Genomic DNA, 20,906 nt, shown 5'->3' with positions numbered 1-20,906 from the left:
ACACACAGGGAATGCTCTGATAGAGGACAGGACCCCACTAGCCCTTTGGGGAGACAGAGGGAGAGTTTGCCAGCACACACCAAAAACGCTATAATTATACAGGGACAACCCCTTATACAAGTGTTTTCCCTTATAGCATTTTCACATATGTAATCATATCGCCAAATAAGTGCCCCCCCTCTCTGTTTTAACCCTGTTTCTGTAGTGCAGTGCAGGGGAGAGCCTGGGAGCCTTCCTCACAGCAGAGCTGAGCAGGAAAATGGCGCCGTGTGCTGAGGAGAATAGGCCCCGCCCCCTAAAACGGCGGGCTCTTCTCCCGGAGTTTGTGAGATCTGGCAGGGGTTAAATACATCCATATAGCCTCAAGGGCTATATGTGATGTATTTTAGCCATAAAAAGGTATAATACATTGCTGCCCAGGGCGCCCCCCCCAGCGCCCTGCACCCTCAGTGACCGCCGGTATGAAGTGTGCTGACAACAATGGCGCACAGCTGCAGTGCTGTGCGCTACCTTATGAAGACTGAAAGTCTTCTGCCGCCTGTTTCTGGACCTCTTCAACTTCGGCATCTGCAAGGGGGGTCGGCGGCACGGCTCCGGGACGAACCCCAGGGTGAGACCTGTGTTCCGACTCCCTCTGGAGCTAATGGTGTCCAGTAGCCTAAGAAGCAAATCCATCCTGCACGCAGGTGAGTTTACTTCTCTCCCCTAAGTCCCTCGTAGCAGTGAGCCTGTTGCCAGCAGGACTCACTGAAAATAAAAAACCTAACTTAAACTTTTATTCTAAGCAGCTCAGGAGAGCCACCTAGATTGCACCCTTCTCGGCCGGGCACAAGAATCTAACTGAGGCTTGGAGGAGGGTCATAGGGGGAGGAGCCAGTGCACACCACCTGATCCTAAAGCTTTTATTATTGTGCCCTGTCTCCTGCGGAGCCGCTAAACCCCATGGTCCTGACGGAGTCCCCAGCATCCACTTAGGACGTTAGAGAAAACTGAAATACCTTACCATTCCAGGAACCGCCTGCCCCCGCAGCGTCAGTCCGGTCCACGTATCCCACACTTCCGGCCGTTGTAGACATCCGGAAGTCACGTCATCACACGACCAGGACCCAACTCCGCTGCGGATGTCAATCACAAGGGAATCGGGTTACCATGGTCGCGTGATGACGCAACTTTTGGATGTCGACTGCGACTGGAAGTGCGGGATGCGTGGACCGGGATGACACGGACAGGGCTGGTGGTTCCTGGAATGATAAGGAATTTAAGTTTTGTTTTATTCACTCGTGTGTAGTGTCCTGAGAAAGGGGTTCTGTCCCCCGAAACGTTGTCCCGATTAAACTCACCTGGCTTTATATTTCACTCATCGTGTGAATGTCTGAGTGCCGCCTGTAGTTCCTGTATGTATTGAGTTTGCACATCCCTAAGGAAGGTACCAGAGCAGAGACCCTACGGGGATAGCAGAGTGCTCAACCAGTAGATGGGTCTATATATATATATATATATATAATAAGAATTTACTTACCGATAATTCTATTTCTCATAGTCCGTAGTGGATGCTGGGACTCCGTCAGGACCATGGGGAATAGCGGGCTCCGCAGGAGACAGGGCACATCTAAAAAAGCTTTTAGGTCACATGGTGCGTACTGGCTCCTCCCCCTATGACCCTCCTCCAAGCCTCAGTTAGGTACTGTGCCCGGACGAGCGTACACAATAAGGAAGGATCTTGAATCCCGGGTAAGACTCATACCAGCCACACCAATCACACCGTACAACTTGTGATCTGAACCCAGTTAACAGTATGATAACACAAACGAAGTAGCCTCTGAACAGATGGCTCACAACAACAGTAATAACCCGATTTTTGTAACAATAACTATGTACAAGCATTGCAGACAATCCGCACTTGGGATGGGCGCCCAGCATCCACTACGGACTATGAGAAATAGAATTATCGGTAAGTAAATTCTTATTTTCTCTAACGTCCTAGTGGATGCTGGGACTCCGTCAGGACCATGGGGATTATACCAAAGCTCCCAAACGGGCGGGAGAGTGCGGATGACTCTGCAGCACCGAATGAGAGAACTCCAGGTCCTCTTTAGCCAGAGTATCAAATTTGTAAAATTTTACAAACGTGTTCTCCCCTGACCACGTAGCTGCTCGGCAAAGTTGTAATGCCGAGACTCCTCGGGCAGCCGCCCAGGATGAGCCCACTTTCCTTGTGGAATGGGCCTTTACAGATTTAGGCTGTGGCAGGCCTGCCACAGAATGTGCAAGTTGGATTGTACTACATATCCAACGTGCAATCGTCTGTTTAGACGCAGGAGCACCCAACTTGTTGGGTGCATACAATGTAAACCACGAGTCAGATTTTCTGACTCCAGCTGTCCTTGAAATATATATTTTTAATGCTCTGACAACGTCCAGTAACTTGGAGTCCTCCAAGTCGCTAGTAGCCGCAGGCACCACAATAGGCTGGTTCAAGTGAAATGCCGAAACCACCTTAGGGAGAAATTGAGGACGTGTCCTCAATTCTGCCCTGTCCGAATGGAATATCAGATATGGGCTTTTGTATGACAAAGCTGCCAACTCCGAAACTCTCCTGGCTGAAGCCAGGGCCAACAGCATGGTTACCTTCCATGTAAGGTATTTTAAATCTACCGATTTTAAAGGCTCAAACCAATGAGATTTGAGAAAATTTAGAACCACGTTCAAATCCCACGGTGCCACTGGAGGCACTATTGGGGGTTGTATATGTAGTACACCTTTGACAAAAGTTTGTACTTCAGGCACTGACGCCAATTCCTTCTGGAAGAAAATTGATAAGGCCGAAATTTGAACTTTAATGGACCCCAATTTGAGGCCCATAGACAATCCTGCTTGCAGGAAATGTAAGAATCGACCCAATTGAAATTCTTCCGTTGGAGCCTTCTTGGCCTCACACCACGCAACATATTTTCTCCAAATGCGGTGATAATGTTGTGCGGTCACTTCTTTCCTGGCTTTAATTAAAGTAGGAATAACTTCCTCAGGAATGCCCTTCTCTTTTAGAATCCGGCGTTCAACCGCCATGCCGTCAAACGCAGCCGCGGTAAGTCTTGGAACATACAAGGTCCCTGCTGAAGCAGATCCCTTCTTAGAGGTAGAGGCCACGGATCCTCCGTGAGCATCTCTTGAAGTTCCGGATACCAAGTTCTTCTTGGCCAGTCCGGAGCTACCAGTATTGTTCTTACTCCTCTTTTCCGTATAATTCTCAGTACCTTTGGTATGAGAGGCAGAGGAGGGAACACATACACTGACTGGTACACCCACGGTGTTACCAGAGCGTCCACAGCTATTGCCTGAGGGTCTCTTGACCTGGCGCAATACCTGTCCAATTTTTTGTTGAGGCGAGACGCCATCATGTCCACCTTTGGTTTTTCCCAACGGTTCACAATCATGTGGAAAACTTCTGGATGAAGTCCCCACTCTCCCGGGTGAAGGTCGTGTCTGCTGAGGAAATCTGCTTCCCAGTTGTCCACTCCCGGGATGAACACTGCTGACAGTGCTACGACATGATTCTCCGCCCAGCGCAGAATCCTTGCAGCTTCTGCCATTGCACTCCTGCTTCTCGTGCCGCCTTGTCGGTTTACGTGAGCGACTGCCGTGATGTTGTCGGACTGGATCAACACCGGCTGACCCTGAAGCAGCGATTTTGCCAGGCTTAGAGCATTGTAGATCGCTCTTAGCTCCAGTATATTTATGTGAAGAGACGTCTCCAGGTTTGACCACACGCCCTGGAAGTTTCTTCCCTTTGTGACTGCTCCCCAACCTCGTAGGCTGGCAACCGTAGTCACCAGGACCCAGTCCTGTATGCCGAATCTGCGGCCCACTAACAGATGGGCAGTCTGCAACCACCACAGGAGAGACAACCTTGTTCTCGGTGACAGTGTTATCCGCTGATGCATGTGCCGATGCGATCCGGACCATTTGTCCAGCAGATCCCACTGAAATGTTCGTGCATGGAATCTGCCGAATGGAATCGCTTCGTACGAAGCCACCATCTTTCCCAGGACTCTTGTGCATTGATGTACTGACACAGTTCCTGGTTTTAGGAGGTTCTTGACAAGTTCGGATAACTCCCTTGCTTTCTCTTCCGGGAGAAATACCTTTTTCTGAACCGTGTCCAGAATCATGCCCAGGAACAGCAGATGTGTTGTCAGGGTCAATTGAGATTTTGGAAGATTCAGAATCCACCCGTGTTGCTGAAGCACTACTTGTGTTAGCGCTACACCGACTTCCAGCTGTTCTCTGGACTTTGCCCTTATCAGGAGATCGTCCAAGTAAGGGATAATTAATACGCCTTTTCTTCGTAGAAGAACCATCATTTCGGTCATTACCTTGGTAAAGACCCGAGGGGCCGTGGACAACCCAAACGGCAGCGTTTGAAACTGATAATGACAGTCTTGTATCACGAACCTGAGATACCCTTGGTGTGAGGGGTAAATCGGGACATGTAGATAAGCATCTTTTATGTCCAAGGACACCATGAAGTCTCCTTCTTCCAGATTCGCTATCACTGCTCTGAGTGACTCCATCTTGAACTTGAATTTCTTTATGTACAGGTTCAAGGATTTCAGATTTAGAATAGGCCTTACCGAACCGTCCGGTTTCGGTACCACAAATAGTGTGGAATAATACCCCTTTCCCTGTTGTAGGAGGGGTACCTTGACTATCACCTGCTGAGAATACAGCTTGTGAATGGCTTCCAAAACAGACGTCCTTTCTGAGGGAGACGTTGGTAAAGCAGACTTTAGGAACCGGCGAGGGGGAGACCTTTCGAACTCCAGCATGTAACCCTGAGATACTATCTGCAGGACCCACGGGTCCACTTGTGAGTGAACCCATTGATTGCTGAAAATCTTGAGTCGACCCCCCACCGTTCCTGAGTCCGCTTGTAAAGCCCCAGCGTCATGCTGATGGCTTTGTAGAAGCCGGGGCGGGCTTCTGTTCCTGGGCAGGGGCTGCTTGCTGCCCTTTCTTACCCTTTCCTCTGCCTCGCGGCAGATAAGACTGTCCTTTTGGTCGCTTTTTATAGGAGCGAAAGGACTGCGGCTGAAAAGACGGTGTCTTTTTCTGTTGGGAGGGGGTCTGAGGTAAAAAAGTGGATTTGCCGGCAGTTGCCGTGGCCACCAGGTCCGAAAGACCGACCCCAAACAATTCCTCTCCTTTATATGGCAATACTTCCATATGCCTCTTGGAATCCGCATCACCTGACCACTGTCGCGTCCATAAACTTCTTCTGGCAGATATGGACATCGCGCTTACTCTTGATGCTAGAGTACAAACATCCCTCTGAGCATCTCGCATATAAAGGAAAGCATCCTTTAATTGCTCTAGAGTCAATAAAATACTGTCCCTATCCAGGGTATCAATATTTTCAGTCAGAGAATCCAACCACACTACCCCAGCACTGCACATCCAGGCTGAGGCTATTGCCGGTCGCAGTATAACACCAGTATGTGTGTATATACTCTTCAGTGTAGTTTCCAGCCTCCTATCTGCTGGATCCTTGAGGGCGGCCGTATCAGGAGACGGCAACGCCACTTGCTTTGATAAACGTGTGAGCGCCTTATCCACCCTAGGGGGTGTTTCCCAGCGCGCCCTAACCTCTGGTGGGAAAGGGTATAATGCCAATAACTTCTTGGAAATTAGCAGTTTTCTATCGGGGTTAACCCACGCTTCATCACACACGTCATTCAATTCCTCTGATTCTGGAAAAAATACAGGTAGTTTTTTCACCCCCCACATAATACCCCTTTTTGAGGTACCAGCAGTATCAGAGATCTGCAAAGCCTCCTTCAGTGCCGTGATCATATAACGTGTGGCCCTATTGGAAAATACGTTTGTTTCTTCACCGTCGACACTAGATTCATCTGTGTCGGTACCCGTGTCGACTGACTGAGGTAAAGGACGTTTTACAGCCCCTGACGGTGTCTGAGACGCCTGAACCGGTACCAACTGGTTTGCCGGGCGTCTTATTTCGTCAACTGACTTTTGTAATGTGCTGACATTATCACGTAATTCCATAACTAAAGCCATCCATTCCGGTGTCGACTCCCTAGGGGGTGACATTACCATCATCGGCAATTGCTCTGCCTCCACACCAACATCGTCCTCATACATGTCGACACACACGTACCGACACACAGCAGCCACACAGGGAATGCTCTAATCGAAGACAGGACCCCCTAGCCCTTTGGGGAGACAGAGGGAGAGTTTGCCAGCACACACCAAAAGCGCTATAAATGTATATAAACAACCCTAGAAGGTGTTGTTTACTATATATGCGCTCTTAATATATAAATATCGCCAATTTATGCCCCCCTTCTCTTTGTTACCCTGTTTCTGTAGTGCAGTGCAGGGGAGAGACCTGGGAGCCTTCCTCACCAGCGGAGCTGAGCAGGAAAATGGCGCTGAGTGCTGAGGAGAATAAGCTCCGCCCCTTTTTCGGCGGGCTTTTCCCCGGTTTTTAAGAAACTGGCCTGGGGTAAAATACATACATATAGCCTTAATGGCTATATGTGATGTATTTATTTTGCCACTAAAGGTAATTATATTGCTGCCCAGGGCGCCCCCAGCAGCGCCCTGCACCCTCCGTGACTGAGTCAGTGAGCCGTGTGACAACAATGGCGCACAGCTGCCGTGCTGTGCGCTACCTTCAAGAAGACTGAGGAGTCTTCTGCCGCCTGCTTTCCGGACCTCCGTTCTGCCGTCTCTTCAGCATCTGTAAGGGGGATCGGCGGCGCGGCTCCGGGACGAACCCCAGGCTGACCTGTGTTCCGACTCCCTCTGGAGCTAAGTGTCCAGTAGCCTAAGACTCCAATCCATCCTGCACGCAGGTGAGTTGGAAATCTCTCCCCTAAGTCCCTCGATGCAGTGATCCTGTTGCCAGCAGGAATCACTGAGATTGAAACCTAAAAAAAAACTTTTCTAAACAGCTCTTTAGGAGAGCCACCTAGATTGCACCCTCTCGGACGGGCACAAAAACCTAACTGAGGCTTGGAGGAGGGTCATAGGGGGAGGAGCCAGTACGCACCATGTGACCTAAAAGCTTTTTTAGATGTGCCCCGTCTCCTGCGGAGCCCGCTATTCCCCATGGTCCTGACGGAGTCCCAGCATCCACTAGGACGTTAGAGAAATATATATATATATATATATATATATATATATATATATACACACGCACACATATATATATATATATATATATATATAAAACACAGCGTGGTCCTAGACTGGCGGTATATATCAGAATACTCATACAACATATTCTGTAATTGGTACACTTTTTCTTAACCAACGCTGTCTGTATAGAGACATGTAGAACAAAGTGTTTGTAAAAGCCACAGCGTTGTATACAGGCAGCTTTACAAGGGAGACCTTGCCCTGCAGTCCCAAAGACCAGTCACAACTAAACATTTTAGATGACGCCCAGCGTCTCAGTCCGGGAGTGAGGGAGAGTGTAAGGCAGCTCCAAGGGGGAGGGGGGGGGGGGGGGGAGAAAGCTGCAGTAGATGTCGCCCTTCGCCGGGGAGGGGCTACAGGTCAAGCACCGACACCCCTATGCTGGGCCTCACCGCCAGTACTACGGAGCCTTATCAATAGGGGCGTTCGTACACACGACCTGTACTCTTATGCCCTGGCAGATATAGTGGGGTCCCTGCTTGGCCACAGTGTCCACGCCAGCATCGCAGTCCATCTCCCTAGACTGCGATTGGAACGCGATTTAGTGGTGGGTCCTGCCTAGGGGACCCTCTTACCTACTCCCCATAGCAGCCACGCGAACAAGGAGAGCATCTGCGACAGTGTGCCTAAGCTATAGCGTCTCCACCGCAAGTACCAGGGTTCTGAGCCGCGGGAGTATGCGATGCCACTTGGGAGGTGATGGAGACGCAGCACTGAATGTCACCCTGACATAACAGTGCTGCGGCCCTTGAAGTCTTCTAAGCTTTTACAGGGCTGCCCAGTGCAGCCCACCTGCTGACTGCAGGCACCACTCGAAACTGAGCTCTCAGTGCCTGGAGGCGGGGTTATAGAGGAGGCCCCAATGCATCCTGGGACAGTCAAAACTTTGCCTGATGGTGCCTCTGGATCAAGTTCTTGCTCTACATCCCGATGTTTTACCTGTGGAATACAGTGTACTCTGCTGCAGAAAAACAACGGGAAGCACAAAGATATAAAGAAAGGTACACTTTTCTTTTTTTTTTTTTACAAGTAGCATTTATTTATATAGAACATACTGTCAAATTGATAAGCCACTTAATTATTCATCTCAGTATTGCAATAGCACAATTAAAAGGTTTTTTATAATGAAGGCACACTTCAGACAGGAAAGTGCAATTTTGAGCATATTTTAACAAAATGTACTGTATTTATCAACTGTAGCACTATGTTTCAGTTAAATTAGTTCCTAAACCTGGAATGCAAGTGTCCCCAAATGTACGATGCTACTAAATGATCTGCATAAAATTTAGACACTTTGTAGTATTAACGCCGGACCATAATAACGTAATGCAGCTGATCCAGGTTTGATAAAAAGAGTACTGGGGTAAAGGGGTCAGTGTGTGTGTGTGTGTGTGGGCTATTTTGTTAGGTGTGTAATTCGAGCAGATCGGGGGATATGTCAAGCCTTAAAGTATTAAAAGTGAAGCAACTTCTCCACTGCTTGCACAACTCCCCTTCAGTCAGTCATTCATGTACGTTTAGTGTGTGTGTATATATATACATATATATATATATATATACACACATATATATATATATATATATATATATATATACATACACACACACATATACATTTGGGCCAGCTACATAGTGGATAAAACACAAAGCAAAACAAATGCCCCAGAACTACATTTTATGCATTAGGAGAGGACTACTTTAGGCACAATTTCTAAAACTCAAGTTTTATTTTGTTTTAGGAACAAAACTGAAAAAAAGTTAAGACGTTTCATGAGCATGCAAATTCAACTTATACGAAATAGAAAATTACACAATGGCAAAAGCAAATATGTAAATACAGCATAAAAATACTTTTCTTGGTAGGTTTCATTTAATTACATATATGGAATTAAACTAGTGATGCAAGGGAAAAACATTTCCATATACAGTATGACGTACCAGACATTTGTGCAACAATACCTGGGAGATAAATGGCACCATTTAAATTTTGTACAATAAAATGAGCAACCAGGTGTTAAACTTTTCAGGTGGAAATGTGCATAAGCATGGTTTGTATGTTAAGTATGCACCCAAAGGAAAAAGTCTGATTTGTATGGCTAGTGTAGTGCAAAAGTATAGATATTATGTTCGCTTTGTCTAGAAATAAGGTTGTTGTTTCTTGTTTTTTATTTTTATTTTTTAAAGTATTTGGTGAAGTAGCACCAACCGGCAAGAAAATGTACATCTTATTATCTAAAATAGTTTCTTACATAAAACATTTGAGTTCAACTGAACGGTAATAATTATTTATTGCGTTATAGGCCTTAAAATTAATATGAAATATGATTGGAAAGTAAGGATTCAACTGATATTTTGGGGAGTAACAAGAAGTTCATGATGCACATCAGGGACTGTTACATTTATAGCGACAAGTCAGAGAACAGATGAAATTCTTGTTTTCAGTCATATGGCCACATCACTTTCGAGGCTGATGAATGTGCTGGTTAACATGTTGTGCAGTAGGCAGCTTCTCAACAGCTGGATGTGGTTTTTGATGAGCTACTTGTGCAGCAGCTGGAGGAAAGTCCTTGTCACCCTGTGGAGAATAGAAAATATTTTTCTTTATAAAAGTGCCCTCTCCATATAATGCTACCCTTTTTTACATTTCCTTATGAGGTTTTCCATAATCCTTTTTTCCAAAATACAAATACCCATTAATTCCCTAACTTTTTCAAATTCTCATATTTTAAGAACCTATGTAACAAACGCTATTCTTACCCATATACACTATAACCCTTTTCTAGCCAAAACCGCTTGCAGATTATCTCATCGGGAATTGTAAATATACCCGAAACAATGGTTAACGTATTTTATGGAACAGTGAATAATATTTTTAAGATGTGATAAAATAAACGGACTATCCTTTATTTTAAACAACCACTTAATAGAAACTCTTCTGCAAGACTTATGAACAAAAAAATGTACTGGTGCATACAGGTAGAGGACAAGTAAAGTCTATAAAACTGTTGTTCACATCTCCTCTTCTTGCTTTGAAAACGTCCTTCCACATGGTCTTCTATAGAAAACTTGCAAACTCTCAGATTCTCAGGCATGGACAATAATGAGCAAACCTGGATTGGAGACCTTGCACAATCTTTTCCAACTTCTAGTTTGGATTTTCTTTATTCCTCATAAAATTTAAAGAATCTGTAGGCATACTGTATTTATAATCTAAACACCAATATATTTATATTTTATGTTTATATGCTGTATTTTCTATGATTTGGTATTATTATTCCTTACAAATGAGAATCTGTGATGTTAGGAGAACACTAAAAAGCGTTATAAATAATGTAACTGATTTAGAGCTGCTATTTATCATCTCTTCTGGGCATGACCTATTCCACCCAGGGTAATCTTACATAATGTGCCCAACATGGCTGCCTTACCCGGTATGCTTGTGGATAGGATGAAACATGATATGGATCCGACGGTTATGTTAGGACACTAATACTAGCACTAGGATGCTGCTACCACTCATTTTGTGTCATCTCTTCTGGGTGTGACCTATTCCATCCAGGGTAATCCTATGTAGTGCGCCCGATCCCATGTGTTATTGCGGCTACAGCAGCCCAGTTATCGCAGATTATGCTTCAGTGCCTGGAGAAACTGAAACATAATCTGCGATAAATCAGCATCGGGGGGAGGAGCCCGCCGTATTGGGGTAATCAGATAGCCCCTGTCAATATAATTTTCTATGACTAAATAAAAGCATGAAAACATAGCCCACTATGTGATCAGATAAAAAAAAAAAAAAAAGTTAAGAGTAATTCTCTCTAATACATTCAAATTGTATGCTGCGATTCAGAGATTGAAAGAAATTCTTACCCGTGCTAGAGCGCCAGAGATGATCACAGGTGGTTTGGGTGGGCTAAAAAAGGAGAAGGGAAGAAAAAAAGCATGGTAAAAAGATGTGAATTTTCTGCATTAGATCATGTAGTTACAGATGCATCAGATATTATACTACATATTTAAATCGTATTACTTGTTTTTTGTCAATGCACTGCTATACGTACTATGCAAGAAAGTGCAAGTTGAACCATTCATTGCCCAAGCTTTCATCATACCTGCGCAGAGACTATTTTGACACTTTTTGGACTGATATCAAAACTTCATTAGTATTTTTTTTATGCGCAATTTTAATTCCTTTAAGGACCAAATTTTCAGAAAAACGAGATTTATGGTAAGAATTTACCATTGTTAAATCTCTTTCTGCGAGGTACACTGGGCTCCACAAGGATTAACATTAGGGTGTAGAGTAGGATCTTGATCCGAGGCACCAACAGGCTCAAAGCTTTGACTGTTCCCAAGATGCACAGGAGCTCAGTTTCGTTAACCAGTCCAATGCAGTAGGAGGTACCAGAGACGACAATCGTTAGTAACCACAAACACCACACACTCACTATAGGAGAGGGTGTCAGCGGCTAATGCCATACCAACCCAAAGAAGCTAAGTGCGTCAGGGTGGGCGACTTGTGGAGCCCAGTGTACCTCGCAAAAAGAGATTTAACAATGGCAAGTTCTTACCATAAATCTTGTTTCTGCTGCGGGGTACACTGGGCTCCACAAGGATTAACATCGGGGATGTCCTAAAGCAGTTCCTTATGGGAGGGGATGCACTGTAGCGGGCACAAGAACCCGGCGTCCAAAGGAAGCATCCTGGGAGGCAGAAGTATTGAAGGCATAGAACCTTATGAAAGTGTTCACTGAGGACCACGTAGCCGCCTTGCACAATTGTTCAAGGGTCGCACCACGGCGGGCCGCCCGAGATGGTCCAACAGACCAAGTAGAATGGGCTTTGATGGTAGCAGGAGCCGGCAGACCAGCTTGTACATAAGCACGTGCAATCACCATTCTAATCCATCTGACCAAGGTCTGCTTGTTAGCAGGCCAGCCACGTTTGTGAAATCCAAACAGCACAAAAGATCAGACTTCCTAATGGAGGCAGTTCTCTTCACATAGATACGAAGAGCCTGTACCACATCCAAAGACCGCTCTTTGGAAGACAACTCAGGAGAACTAAAAGCCGGAACCACAATCTCCTGATTAAGGTGGAAGGAAGACACCACCTTGGGCATATTACCCGGATGCGTTCTAAGAACCGCCCGGTCATGGTGAAAAATCAGATAGGGGGACTTACAGGATAAGGCACCCAAGTCCGAGACTCTTCTAGCTGACGCGATAGCCAGCAAAAACAAAACCTTAAGGGAAAGCCACCTAAGGTCTGCAGATGCAAGAGGTTCAAACGGAGACTCTTGCAAGGCCTCCAGAACCACCGACAGATCCCAAAGGGCCACGGGTGGTACATAAAGGAGGCTGAATCCGCAACACACCCCGAGTGAAAGTATGAACATCCGGTAGGGTAGCAATCTTTCTCTGAAACCAAACCGACATGGCAGAAATGTGAACCTTGAGGGAGGCCAGACGAAGGCCTAAGTCCAGGCCCTGTTGTAGGAAGGCCAACAGTTTGACCGTACTAAACTTGAAAACGTCATGATTATGAGATGCACACCAAATAAAGTAAGAATTCCAGACCCTATGGTAAATCCGAGCAGAAGCCGGCTTACGGGCCTTTAACATAGTTTGAATGACCGCCTCAGAAAAACCCTTGGCTCTCAAGACGGAAGCTTCAAGAGCCACGCCGTCAAAGCCAGACGGGCCAAGTCCTGGTAAACAGGGCCCTGAACAAGGAGGTCTGGTCGTTGTGGAAGTAGAAGGGGACGATCTAGCGAGAGGCCCTGTAGATCGGAGAACCAGTGCCATCTGGGCCACGCTGGACCGATCAGAAGTAGGATTCCTCCTCCTTGCTTGAACTTCCTTATTTCTCTGGGCAGGAGTGACACCGGAGGGAACACATACGGCAGCCGAAAGTTACATGGAATTGCCAGAGCGTCCACGAATGCCACTTGAGGATCCCTTGTCCTTGCTCCGAAGACCGGAACCTTGTGATTGTGTCGAGACGCCATCAGGTCCACATCTGGAAAGCCCCACTTGTCCATGAGAAGTTGAAAAACCTCCGGATGGAGGCTCCACTCTTCGGCGTGTATGTCCTGACGACTGAGAAAGTCAGCTTCCCAGTTTAGGATACCCGGAATGAACACTGCGGCTATGGCCGGCAGATGGTGTTCTGCCCACTGAAGAATCCGTGATACTTCCCTCATTGCCATGCGGTTTCGAGTGCCGCCTTGATTGATGTACGCCACCGTGGTGGAGTTATCCGATTGTACTTGAACAGGTCTGTTCTGTAGCAAATGCTGGGCCAGGTTCAGTGCACTGAACACCGCCCGCAGTTCCAGAATGTTTATCGGGAGTAGAGACTCCGCGTCCCAACCTTTCAACTGGCATCAGTCGTCAGCAGGAACCAGTTGGATATCCAGAAGGGACGACTCCTGCTCAATCGATGGTCCTGAAGCCACCAGCTCAGTAACAGGAGGATCTCCGGAGACAAGGAAATCATTTGAGATCTGATCCGGTGAGGCAGGCCGTCCCACTTGGCAAGAATTAACTCCTGCAGAGGTTGAGAATGGAATTGAGCATACTCCACCATGTCGAAAGCAGACACCATGAGACTTAGCACTTGCATTGCCGAATGTATTGACACTTGCGGACGAGATAGGAAGCATTGAATCCTGTCCTGAAGCTGCAGGACTTTCTCCTGAGACAAGAACAACCACTGGTTGTGAATGTCCAATAACGCTCCCAGGTGCACCATGCTCAGAGCAGGAACCAGGGAATATTTCTTCCAGTTGACTAGCCACTCGTGGGCTTTCATGAACTGGACAGTCAGATCTAGATGACGCAGGAGAATTTCTGTGGAATTTGCCAGGATCAACAAATCTTCCAGGTACGGCAGGATCCTGACCCCTTGACGGCAGAGTACAGCAGTCATTACCTCCATCACTTTGGTGAAAACTCGCAAAGCCGTTGTCAAACCAAAAGGTAACGCCCGAAATTGGTAATGAAGGTTGCGCACCGCAAACCTCAAGTACTGCTGAGGTGACACTGCAATAGGAATATGCAGGTAGGCATCCTGTATGTCCAGGGAGACCATATAGTCCTCAATCTCCAAGGCCAGAACAATAGAGCGTAGAGTTTCCATACGAAACTTGGAGACCCTCACATACTTGTTCAAGGACTTGAGATTGAGAATGGGCCGCGAGGACCCGTTCGGTTTCGGGACTAGAAACAGCGGTGAATAGTAACCCTTGCCTCTCTGAGCCAGAAGCACCTGTACTACCACTCCTGTGGTCAGGAGGGATTGTACTACTGAATGAAGAGTGTTTGCCTTCACCAAGTCCAAAGGGATGTCTGTCAGGCAAAATTGTTGAGGGGGACGTTTTTTGAAGGATACGGTGTAACCTCGAGTGACGACTTTCCTTACCCAGGTATCTGAAGTGGTCTTCAACCATTCCTGGGCAAAACCTAGAAGTCGGCCCCCCACCCTAGGATCCCCCAGGGGGAAGCTCGCCCCGTCATGTGACAGGCTTGTCAGTTTTGGAAGCAGGCTGACGTGCAGCCCAGGCCCGCTTTGGTCTGGACTTGGCAGGTTTGGAAGTACGAGCTTGTTTCGGGTACGCCTGACCTTTTGCTTTTCCCGGAGGACGAAAGGGCCGAGAGAAAGTACTATTAGACTTCTGTGCAGAAGGAGCTGTACTTGGTAGGCAAGCTGTTTTAGCAGAGGCCAGACCAGCCACAATCTTATTGAGGTCTTCTCCAAGAAGAATGTCTCCCTTAAAAGGAAGCACCTCCAGGGTTTTCTTAGAATCCATATCCACCGACCAGGATCTCAACCAAAGGATACATCGAGCCAAGATGGACGTAGTGGCAGCCTTGGCCGCCAGCACCCCAGCATCGGAAGCCGCCTCATTAAGGTAAAGAGAAGCCGTGGCATTATATGAGACACATTGTCTGGCATGATCAGAAGCATTGGAAGGTAGCTCTGCCTCCAGCTCCTGAACCCATGCTTCAACAGCCCCTGTCGCTGCAATGGTTGGTCTATGCACAGCCCCCGTTAGGGTGTAAATCGCTTTCAAACAACCCTCAACACGTCTATCCATCGATTCCTTCAGAAGGGCGACGGTAGTCACTGGCAGAGCTGAGGAAACTACCATGCGTGCAACATGAGAATCTACAGGCGGAGGAGTTTCCCAATTTTTACATAGCTCCGCAAAGAGGATAGCGAGCCAACAGTCTCTTCTGCAGTGTGAATTTTGTTCCCGGATTTTCCCAGGATTCCTGACGTATGTCTGCCAAGTGTTGAGAATGAGGTAAAACTTGTTTAACCACCTTCCTACGTTTAAATCTGTCCGGATTTTTAGAGACAGCCGCAGGCTCGGGTTCATCAGAGACTTGAAGAATGAGCTTGATAGCCTCAAATCAAATCAGGGACAACAACCAGTGACTTCCCTTCCCCATCAGAAGCATCAGAGTCAGTGTCTGTAGGGTCAGTATATGCACCAGCCTTCACAGAGGATGTGTCCGGAACAGCGGTGGATTGTGAGGTAGCAGACGTCTTAGTTTTAGGTGGGCGAGAGTGAAACTTATTTTTAGTCAGCGATCGGTTCAAATGCTGTAACCGAGATGAAATTTGATCTGCCCATGGCGGATTGACTGCAGGGACCATAAACTGCTGCACTGGCATAGGAGGTCCCACACGAGGCACAAGTTTGGATACCAGCGCATTTAATAAAGTGGAGAAGGTAGCCCAAGGTGGGTCATTATTGGCCCCCGATGCTACAGACTCACTGGGAGGTAAGGAACCCCCAGAACCTGAACTCTCTGCTGCCATGTTTTCCTCAAAAGTGTCTGCAGCATCACCTCCACACAATGTGGGAGAAGCCCCAGTTCCGTTGCCCCGTGTAGCTGACATAACTATAAGCTCAACAGGCAACCTAGTACAATATTAGCAGCAATATATCTAGCAAGAACTCCCAGTGTAATGTGTCAGCAAAAACCGGAAATCCAAGAGATATATGGTGACTATATATAACAGAGAAAAAATAAGATTTTACTTACCGATAAATCTATTTCTCGGAGTCCGTAGTGGATGCTGGGGTTCCTGAAAGGACCATGGGGAATAGCGGCTCCGCAGGAGACAGGGCACAAAAAGTAAAGCTTTTTCCGATCAGGTGGTGTGCACTGGCTCCTCCCCCTATGACCCTCCTCCAGACTCCAGTTAGGTACTGTGCCCGGACGAGCGTACACAATAAGGGAGGATTTTGAATCCCGGGTAAGACTCATACCAGCCACACCAATCACACCGTACAACTTGTGATCTAAACCCAGTTAACAGTATGATAACAGCGGAGCCTCTGAAAGATGGCTTCCTTCAACAATAACCCGAATTAGTTAACAATAACTATGTACAATTTATGCAGATAATCCGCACTTGGGATGGGCGCCCAGCATCCACTACGGACTCCGAGAAATAGATTTATCGGTAAGTAAAATCTTATTTTCTCTATCGTCCTAGTGGATGCTGGGGTTCCTGAAAGGACCATGGGGATTATACCAAAGCTCCCAAACGGGCGGGAGAGTGCGGATGACTCTGCAGCACCGAATGAGAGAACTCCAGGTCCTCCTTAGCCAGAGTATCAAATTTGTAAAATTTTACAAACGTGTTCTCCCCTGACCACGTAGCTGCTCGGCAAAGTTGTAATGCCGAGACCCCTCGGGCAGCCGCCCAAGATGAGCCCACCTTCCTTGTGGAGTGGGCCTTTACAGATTTAGGCTGTGGCAGGCCTGCCACAGAATGTGCAAGTTGGATTGTGCTACAGATCCAACGAGCAATCGTCTGCTTAGACGCCGGAGCACCCATCTTGTTGGGTGCATACAATATAAACAACGAGTCAGATTTTCTGACTCCAGCTGTCCTTGCAATATATATTTTTAATGCTCTGACAACGTCCAGTAACTTGGAGTCCTCCAAGTCACTTGTAGCCGCAGGCACTACAATAGGCTGGTTCAGATGAAATGCTGACACCACCTTAGGGAGAAAATGCGGACGAGTCCGCAGTTCTGCCCTGTCCGAATGGAAAATCAGATATGGGCTTTTGTAAGATAAAGCTGCCAATTCTGACACTCTCCTGGCAGAAGCCAGGGCTAGAAGCATGGTCACTTTCCATGTGAGATATTTCAAATCCACCTTTTTTAGTGGTTCAAACCAATGAGATTTTAGGAAATCCAAAACCACATTGAGATCCCACGGTGCCACTGGAGGCACCACAGGAGGCTGTATATGCAGCACTCCCTTAACAAAGGTCTGGACTTCAGGGACTGAAGCCAATTCTTTTTGAAAGAAAATCGACAGGGCCGAAATTTGAACCTTAATAGATCCCAATTTGAGACCCATTGACAATCCTGATTGCAGGAAATGTAGGAATCGACCCAGTTGAAATTCCTCCGTCGGAGCACTCCGATCTTCGCACCACGCAACATATTTTCGCCAAATTCGGTGATAATGTTGCACGGTTACTTCCTTCCTTGCTTTAATCAAAGTAGGAATGACTTCTTCCGGCATGCCTTTTTCCTTTAGGATCCGGCGTTCAACCGCCATGCCGTCAAACGCAGCCGCGGTAAGTCTTGAAACAGACAGGGACCCTGCTGAAGCAAGTCCCTCCTTAGAGGTAGAGGCCACGGATCTTCCGTGATCATCTCTTGAAGTTCCGGGTACCAAGTCCTTCTTGGCCAATCCGGAACCACTAGTATCGTTCTTACGCCTCTTTGCCGTATAATTCTCAATACTTTTGGTATGAGAGGCAGAGGAGGAAACACATACACCGACTGGTACACCCAAGGCGTTACCAGCGCGTCCACAGCTATTGCCTGCGGATCTCTTGACCTGGCGCAATACCTGTCCAGTTTTTTGTTGAGGCGAGACGCCATCATGTCCACCATTGGTCTTTCCCAACGGGTTACCAGCATGTGGAAGACTTCTGGATGAAGTCCCCACTCTCCCGGGTGAAGATCGTGTCTGCTGAGGAAGTCTGCTTCCCAGTTGTCCACTCCCGGGATGAACACTGCTGACAGTGCTATCACATGATTCTCTGCCCAGCGAAGAATCCTTGCAGCTTCTGCCATTGCACTCCTGCTTCTTGTGCCGCCCTGTCTGTTCACATGGGCGACTGCCGTGATGTTGTCCGACTGGATCAACACCGGTTTTCCCTGAAGCAGAGGTTCTGCCTGGCTTAGAGCATTGTATATTGCTCTTAGTTCCAGAATGTTTATGTGAAGAGACGTTTCCAGGCTCGTCCATACTCCCTGGAAGTTTCTTCCTTGTGTGACTGCTCCCCAGCCTCTCAGGCTGGCGTCCGTGGTCACCAGGATCCAATCCTGTATGCCGAATCTGCGGCCCTCCAATAGATGAGCACTCTGCAACCACCACAGAAGAGACACCCTTGTCCTTGGAGACAGGGTTATCCGCAGGTGCATCTGAAGATGCGACCCTGACCATTTGTTCAACAGATCCCTTTGGAAAATTCTTGCGTGGAATCTGCCGAATGGAATTGCTTCGTAAGAAGCCACCATTTTTCCCAGGACTCTTGTGCATTGATGTACAGACACCTTTCCTGGTTTTAGGAGGTTCCTGACAAGCTCGGATAACTCCTTGGCTTTTTCCTCCGGGAGAAAAACCTTTTTCTGAACCGTGTCCAGAATCATCCCTAGGAACAGCAGACGAGTTGTCGGCATTAACTGGGATTTTGGAATATTCAGAATCCACCCGTGCTGTTTTAGCACTTCCTGAGACAGTGCTAATCCCATCTCTAGCTGTTCTCTGGACCTCGCCCTTATTAGGAGATCGTCCAAGTATGGGATAATTAATACGCCTTTTCTTCGAAGAAGAATCATCATCTCGGCCATTACCTTTGTAAAGATCCGAGGTGCCGTGGACAATCCGAACGGCAGCGTCTGAAACTGATAGTGACAGTTTTGTACAACGAACCTGAGGTACCCCTGGTGTGAGGGGTAAATTGGAACGTGGAGATACGCATCCTTGATGTCCAAGGATACCATAAAGTCCCCCTCTTCCAGGTTCGCTATCACTGCTCTGAGTGACTCCATTTTGAACTTGAACTTCTTTATGTACAGGTTCAAGGACTTCAGATTTAGAATAGGCCTTACCGAGCCATCCGGCTTCGGTACCACAAAAAGAGTGGAATAATACCCCTTCCCTTGTTGCAGAAGAGGTACCTTGACTATCACCTGCTGAGAGTACAGCTTGTGAATGGCTTCCAACACCGTCTCCCTTTCGGAGGGGGACGTTGGTAAAGCAGACTTCAGGAAACGGCGAGGTGGATCTGTCTCTAATTCCAACCTGTATCCCTGAGATATTATCTGCAGGATCCAGGGATCTACTTGCGAGTGAGCCCACTGCGCGCTGTAATTTTTGAGACGACCCCCCACGGTCCCCGAGTCCGCTTGAGAAGCCCCAGCGTCATGCTGAGGCTTTTGTAGAAGCCGGGGAGGGCTTCTGATCCTGGGAAGGAGCTGCGTGTTGCTGTCTCTTCCCTCGACCTTTGCCTCGTGGCAGATATGAATAGCCCTTTGCTCTCTTATTTTTAAAGGAACGAAAGGGCTGCGGTTGAAAAGTCGGTGCCTTTTTCTGTTGGGGAGTGACTTGAGGTAGAAAAGTGGATTTCCCGGCTGTAGCCGTGGCCACCAAATCTGATAGACCGACTCCAAATAACTCCTCCCCTTTATACGGCAAAACTTCCATATGCCGTTTTGAATCCGCATCGCCTGTCCACTGTCGCGTCCATAAAGCTCTTCTGGCCGAAATGGACATAGCACTTACCCGTGATGCCAGTGTGCATATATCCCTCTGTGCATCACGCATATAAAGAAATGCATCCTTTATTTGTTCTAACGACAGTAAAATATTGTCCCTGTCCAGGGTATCAATATTTTCAATCAGGGATTCTGACCAAACTACCCCCGCACTGCCCATCCAGGCAGTCGCTACAGCTGGTCGTAGTATAACACCTGCATGTGTGTATATACTTTTTTGGATATTTTCCATCCTCCTATCTGATGGATCTTTAAGTGCGGCCGTCTCAGGAGAGGGTAACGCCACTTGTTTAGATAAGCGTGTTAGCGCCTTGTCCACCCTAGGAGGTGTTTCCCAGCGCTCCCTAACCTCTGGCGGGAAAGGGTATAATGCCAATAATTTCTTTGAAATTATCAGCTTTTTATCAGGGGCAACCCACGCTTCATTACACACGTCATTTAGTTCTTCTGATTCAGGAAAAACTATAGGTAGTTTTTTCATACCCCACATAATACCCTGTTTAGTGGTACCTGTAGTATCAGCTAAATGTAACGCCTCCTTCATTGCCAAAATCATATAACGTGTGGCCCTACTGGAAAATACGGTTGATTCGTCACCGTCACCACTGGAGTCATCGCCTGTGTCTGGGTCTGTGTCGACCGACTGAGGCAAAGGGCGTTTCACAGCCCCTGACGGTGTTTGAGTCGCCTGGACAGGCACTAATTGATTGTCCGGCCGTCTCATGTCGTCAAACGACTGCTTTAGCGTGTTGACACTATCCCGTAGTTCCATAAATAAAGGCATCCATTCTGGTGTCGACTCCCTCGGGGGTGACATCCTCATATTTGGCAATTGCTCCGCCTCCACACCAATATCGTCCT

At 47.3% G+C, this 20,906-nt stretch overlaps 1 protein-coding gene across 2 annotated transcripts in view; it reads right to left on the bottom strand.

Annotated features, from left to right (window-relative positions):
• Positions 1 to 8,926: 8,926 nt before the first annotated feature.
• Positions 8,927 to 20,906, bottom strand: part of DAP (death associated protein) — a 211,839-nt gene continuing 199,859 nt past the window's right edge. For both annotated transcript variants that reach the window (XM_063922702.1, XM_063922701.1), the window contains exons 3-4: positions 11,089 to 11,131; positions 8,927 to 9,796 (exon numbers count right to left, since the gene is read on the bottom strand). In XM_063922702.1, coding sequence (XP_063778772.1) covers positions 9,677 to 9,796; positions 11,089 to 11,131 — 163 coding nt within the window. In that variant the 3' untranslated portion in view covers positions 8,927 to 9,676. The remainder of the gene's footprint in view (positions 9,797 to 11,088; positions 11,132 to 20,906) is intronic.

This window comes from Pseudophryne corroboree, chromosome 5 (assembly GCF_028390025.1).
Source record: "Pseudophryne corroboree isolate aPseCor3 chromosome 5, aPseCor3.hap2, whole genome shotgun sequence".
Classification (NCBI taxonomy): domain Eukaryota; kingdom Metazoa; phylum Chordata; class Amphibia; order Anura; family Myobatrachidae; genus Pseudophryne; species Pseudophryne corroboree.
The sequence above is the reverse complement of the archived record's forward strand: the minus strand, read 5'-3'. Positions and strand labels throughout refer to the sequence as shown.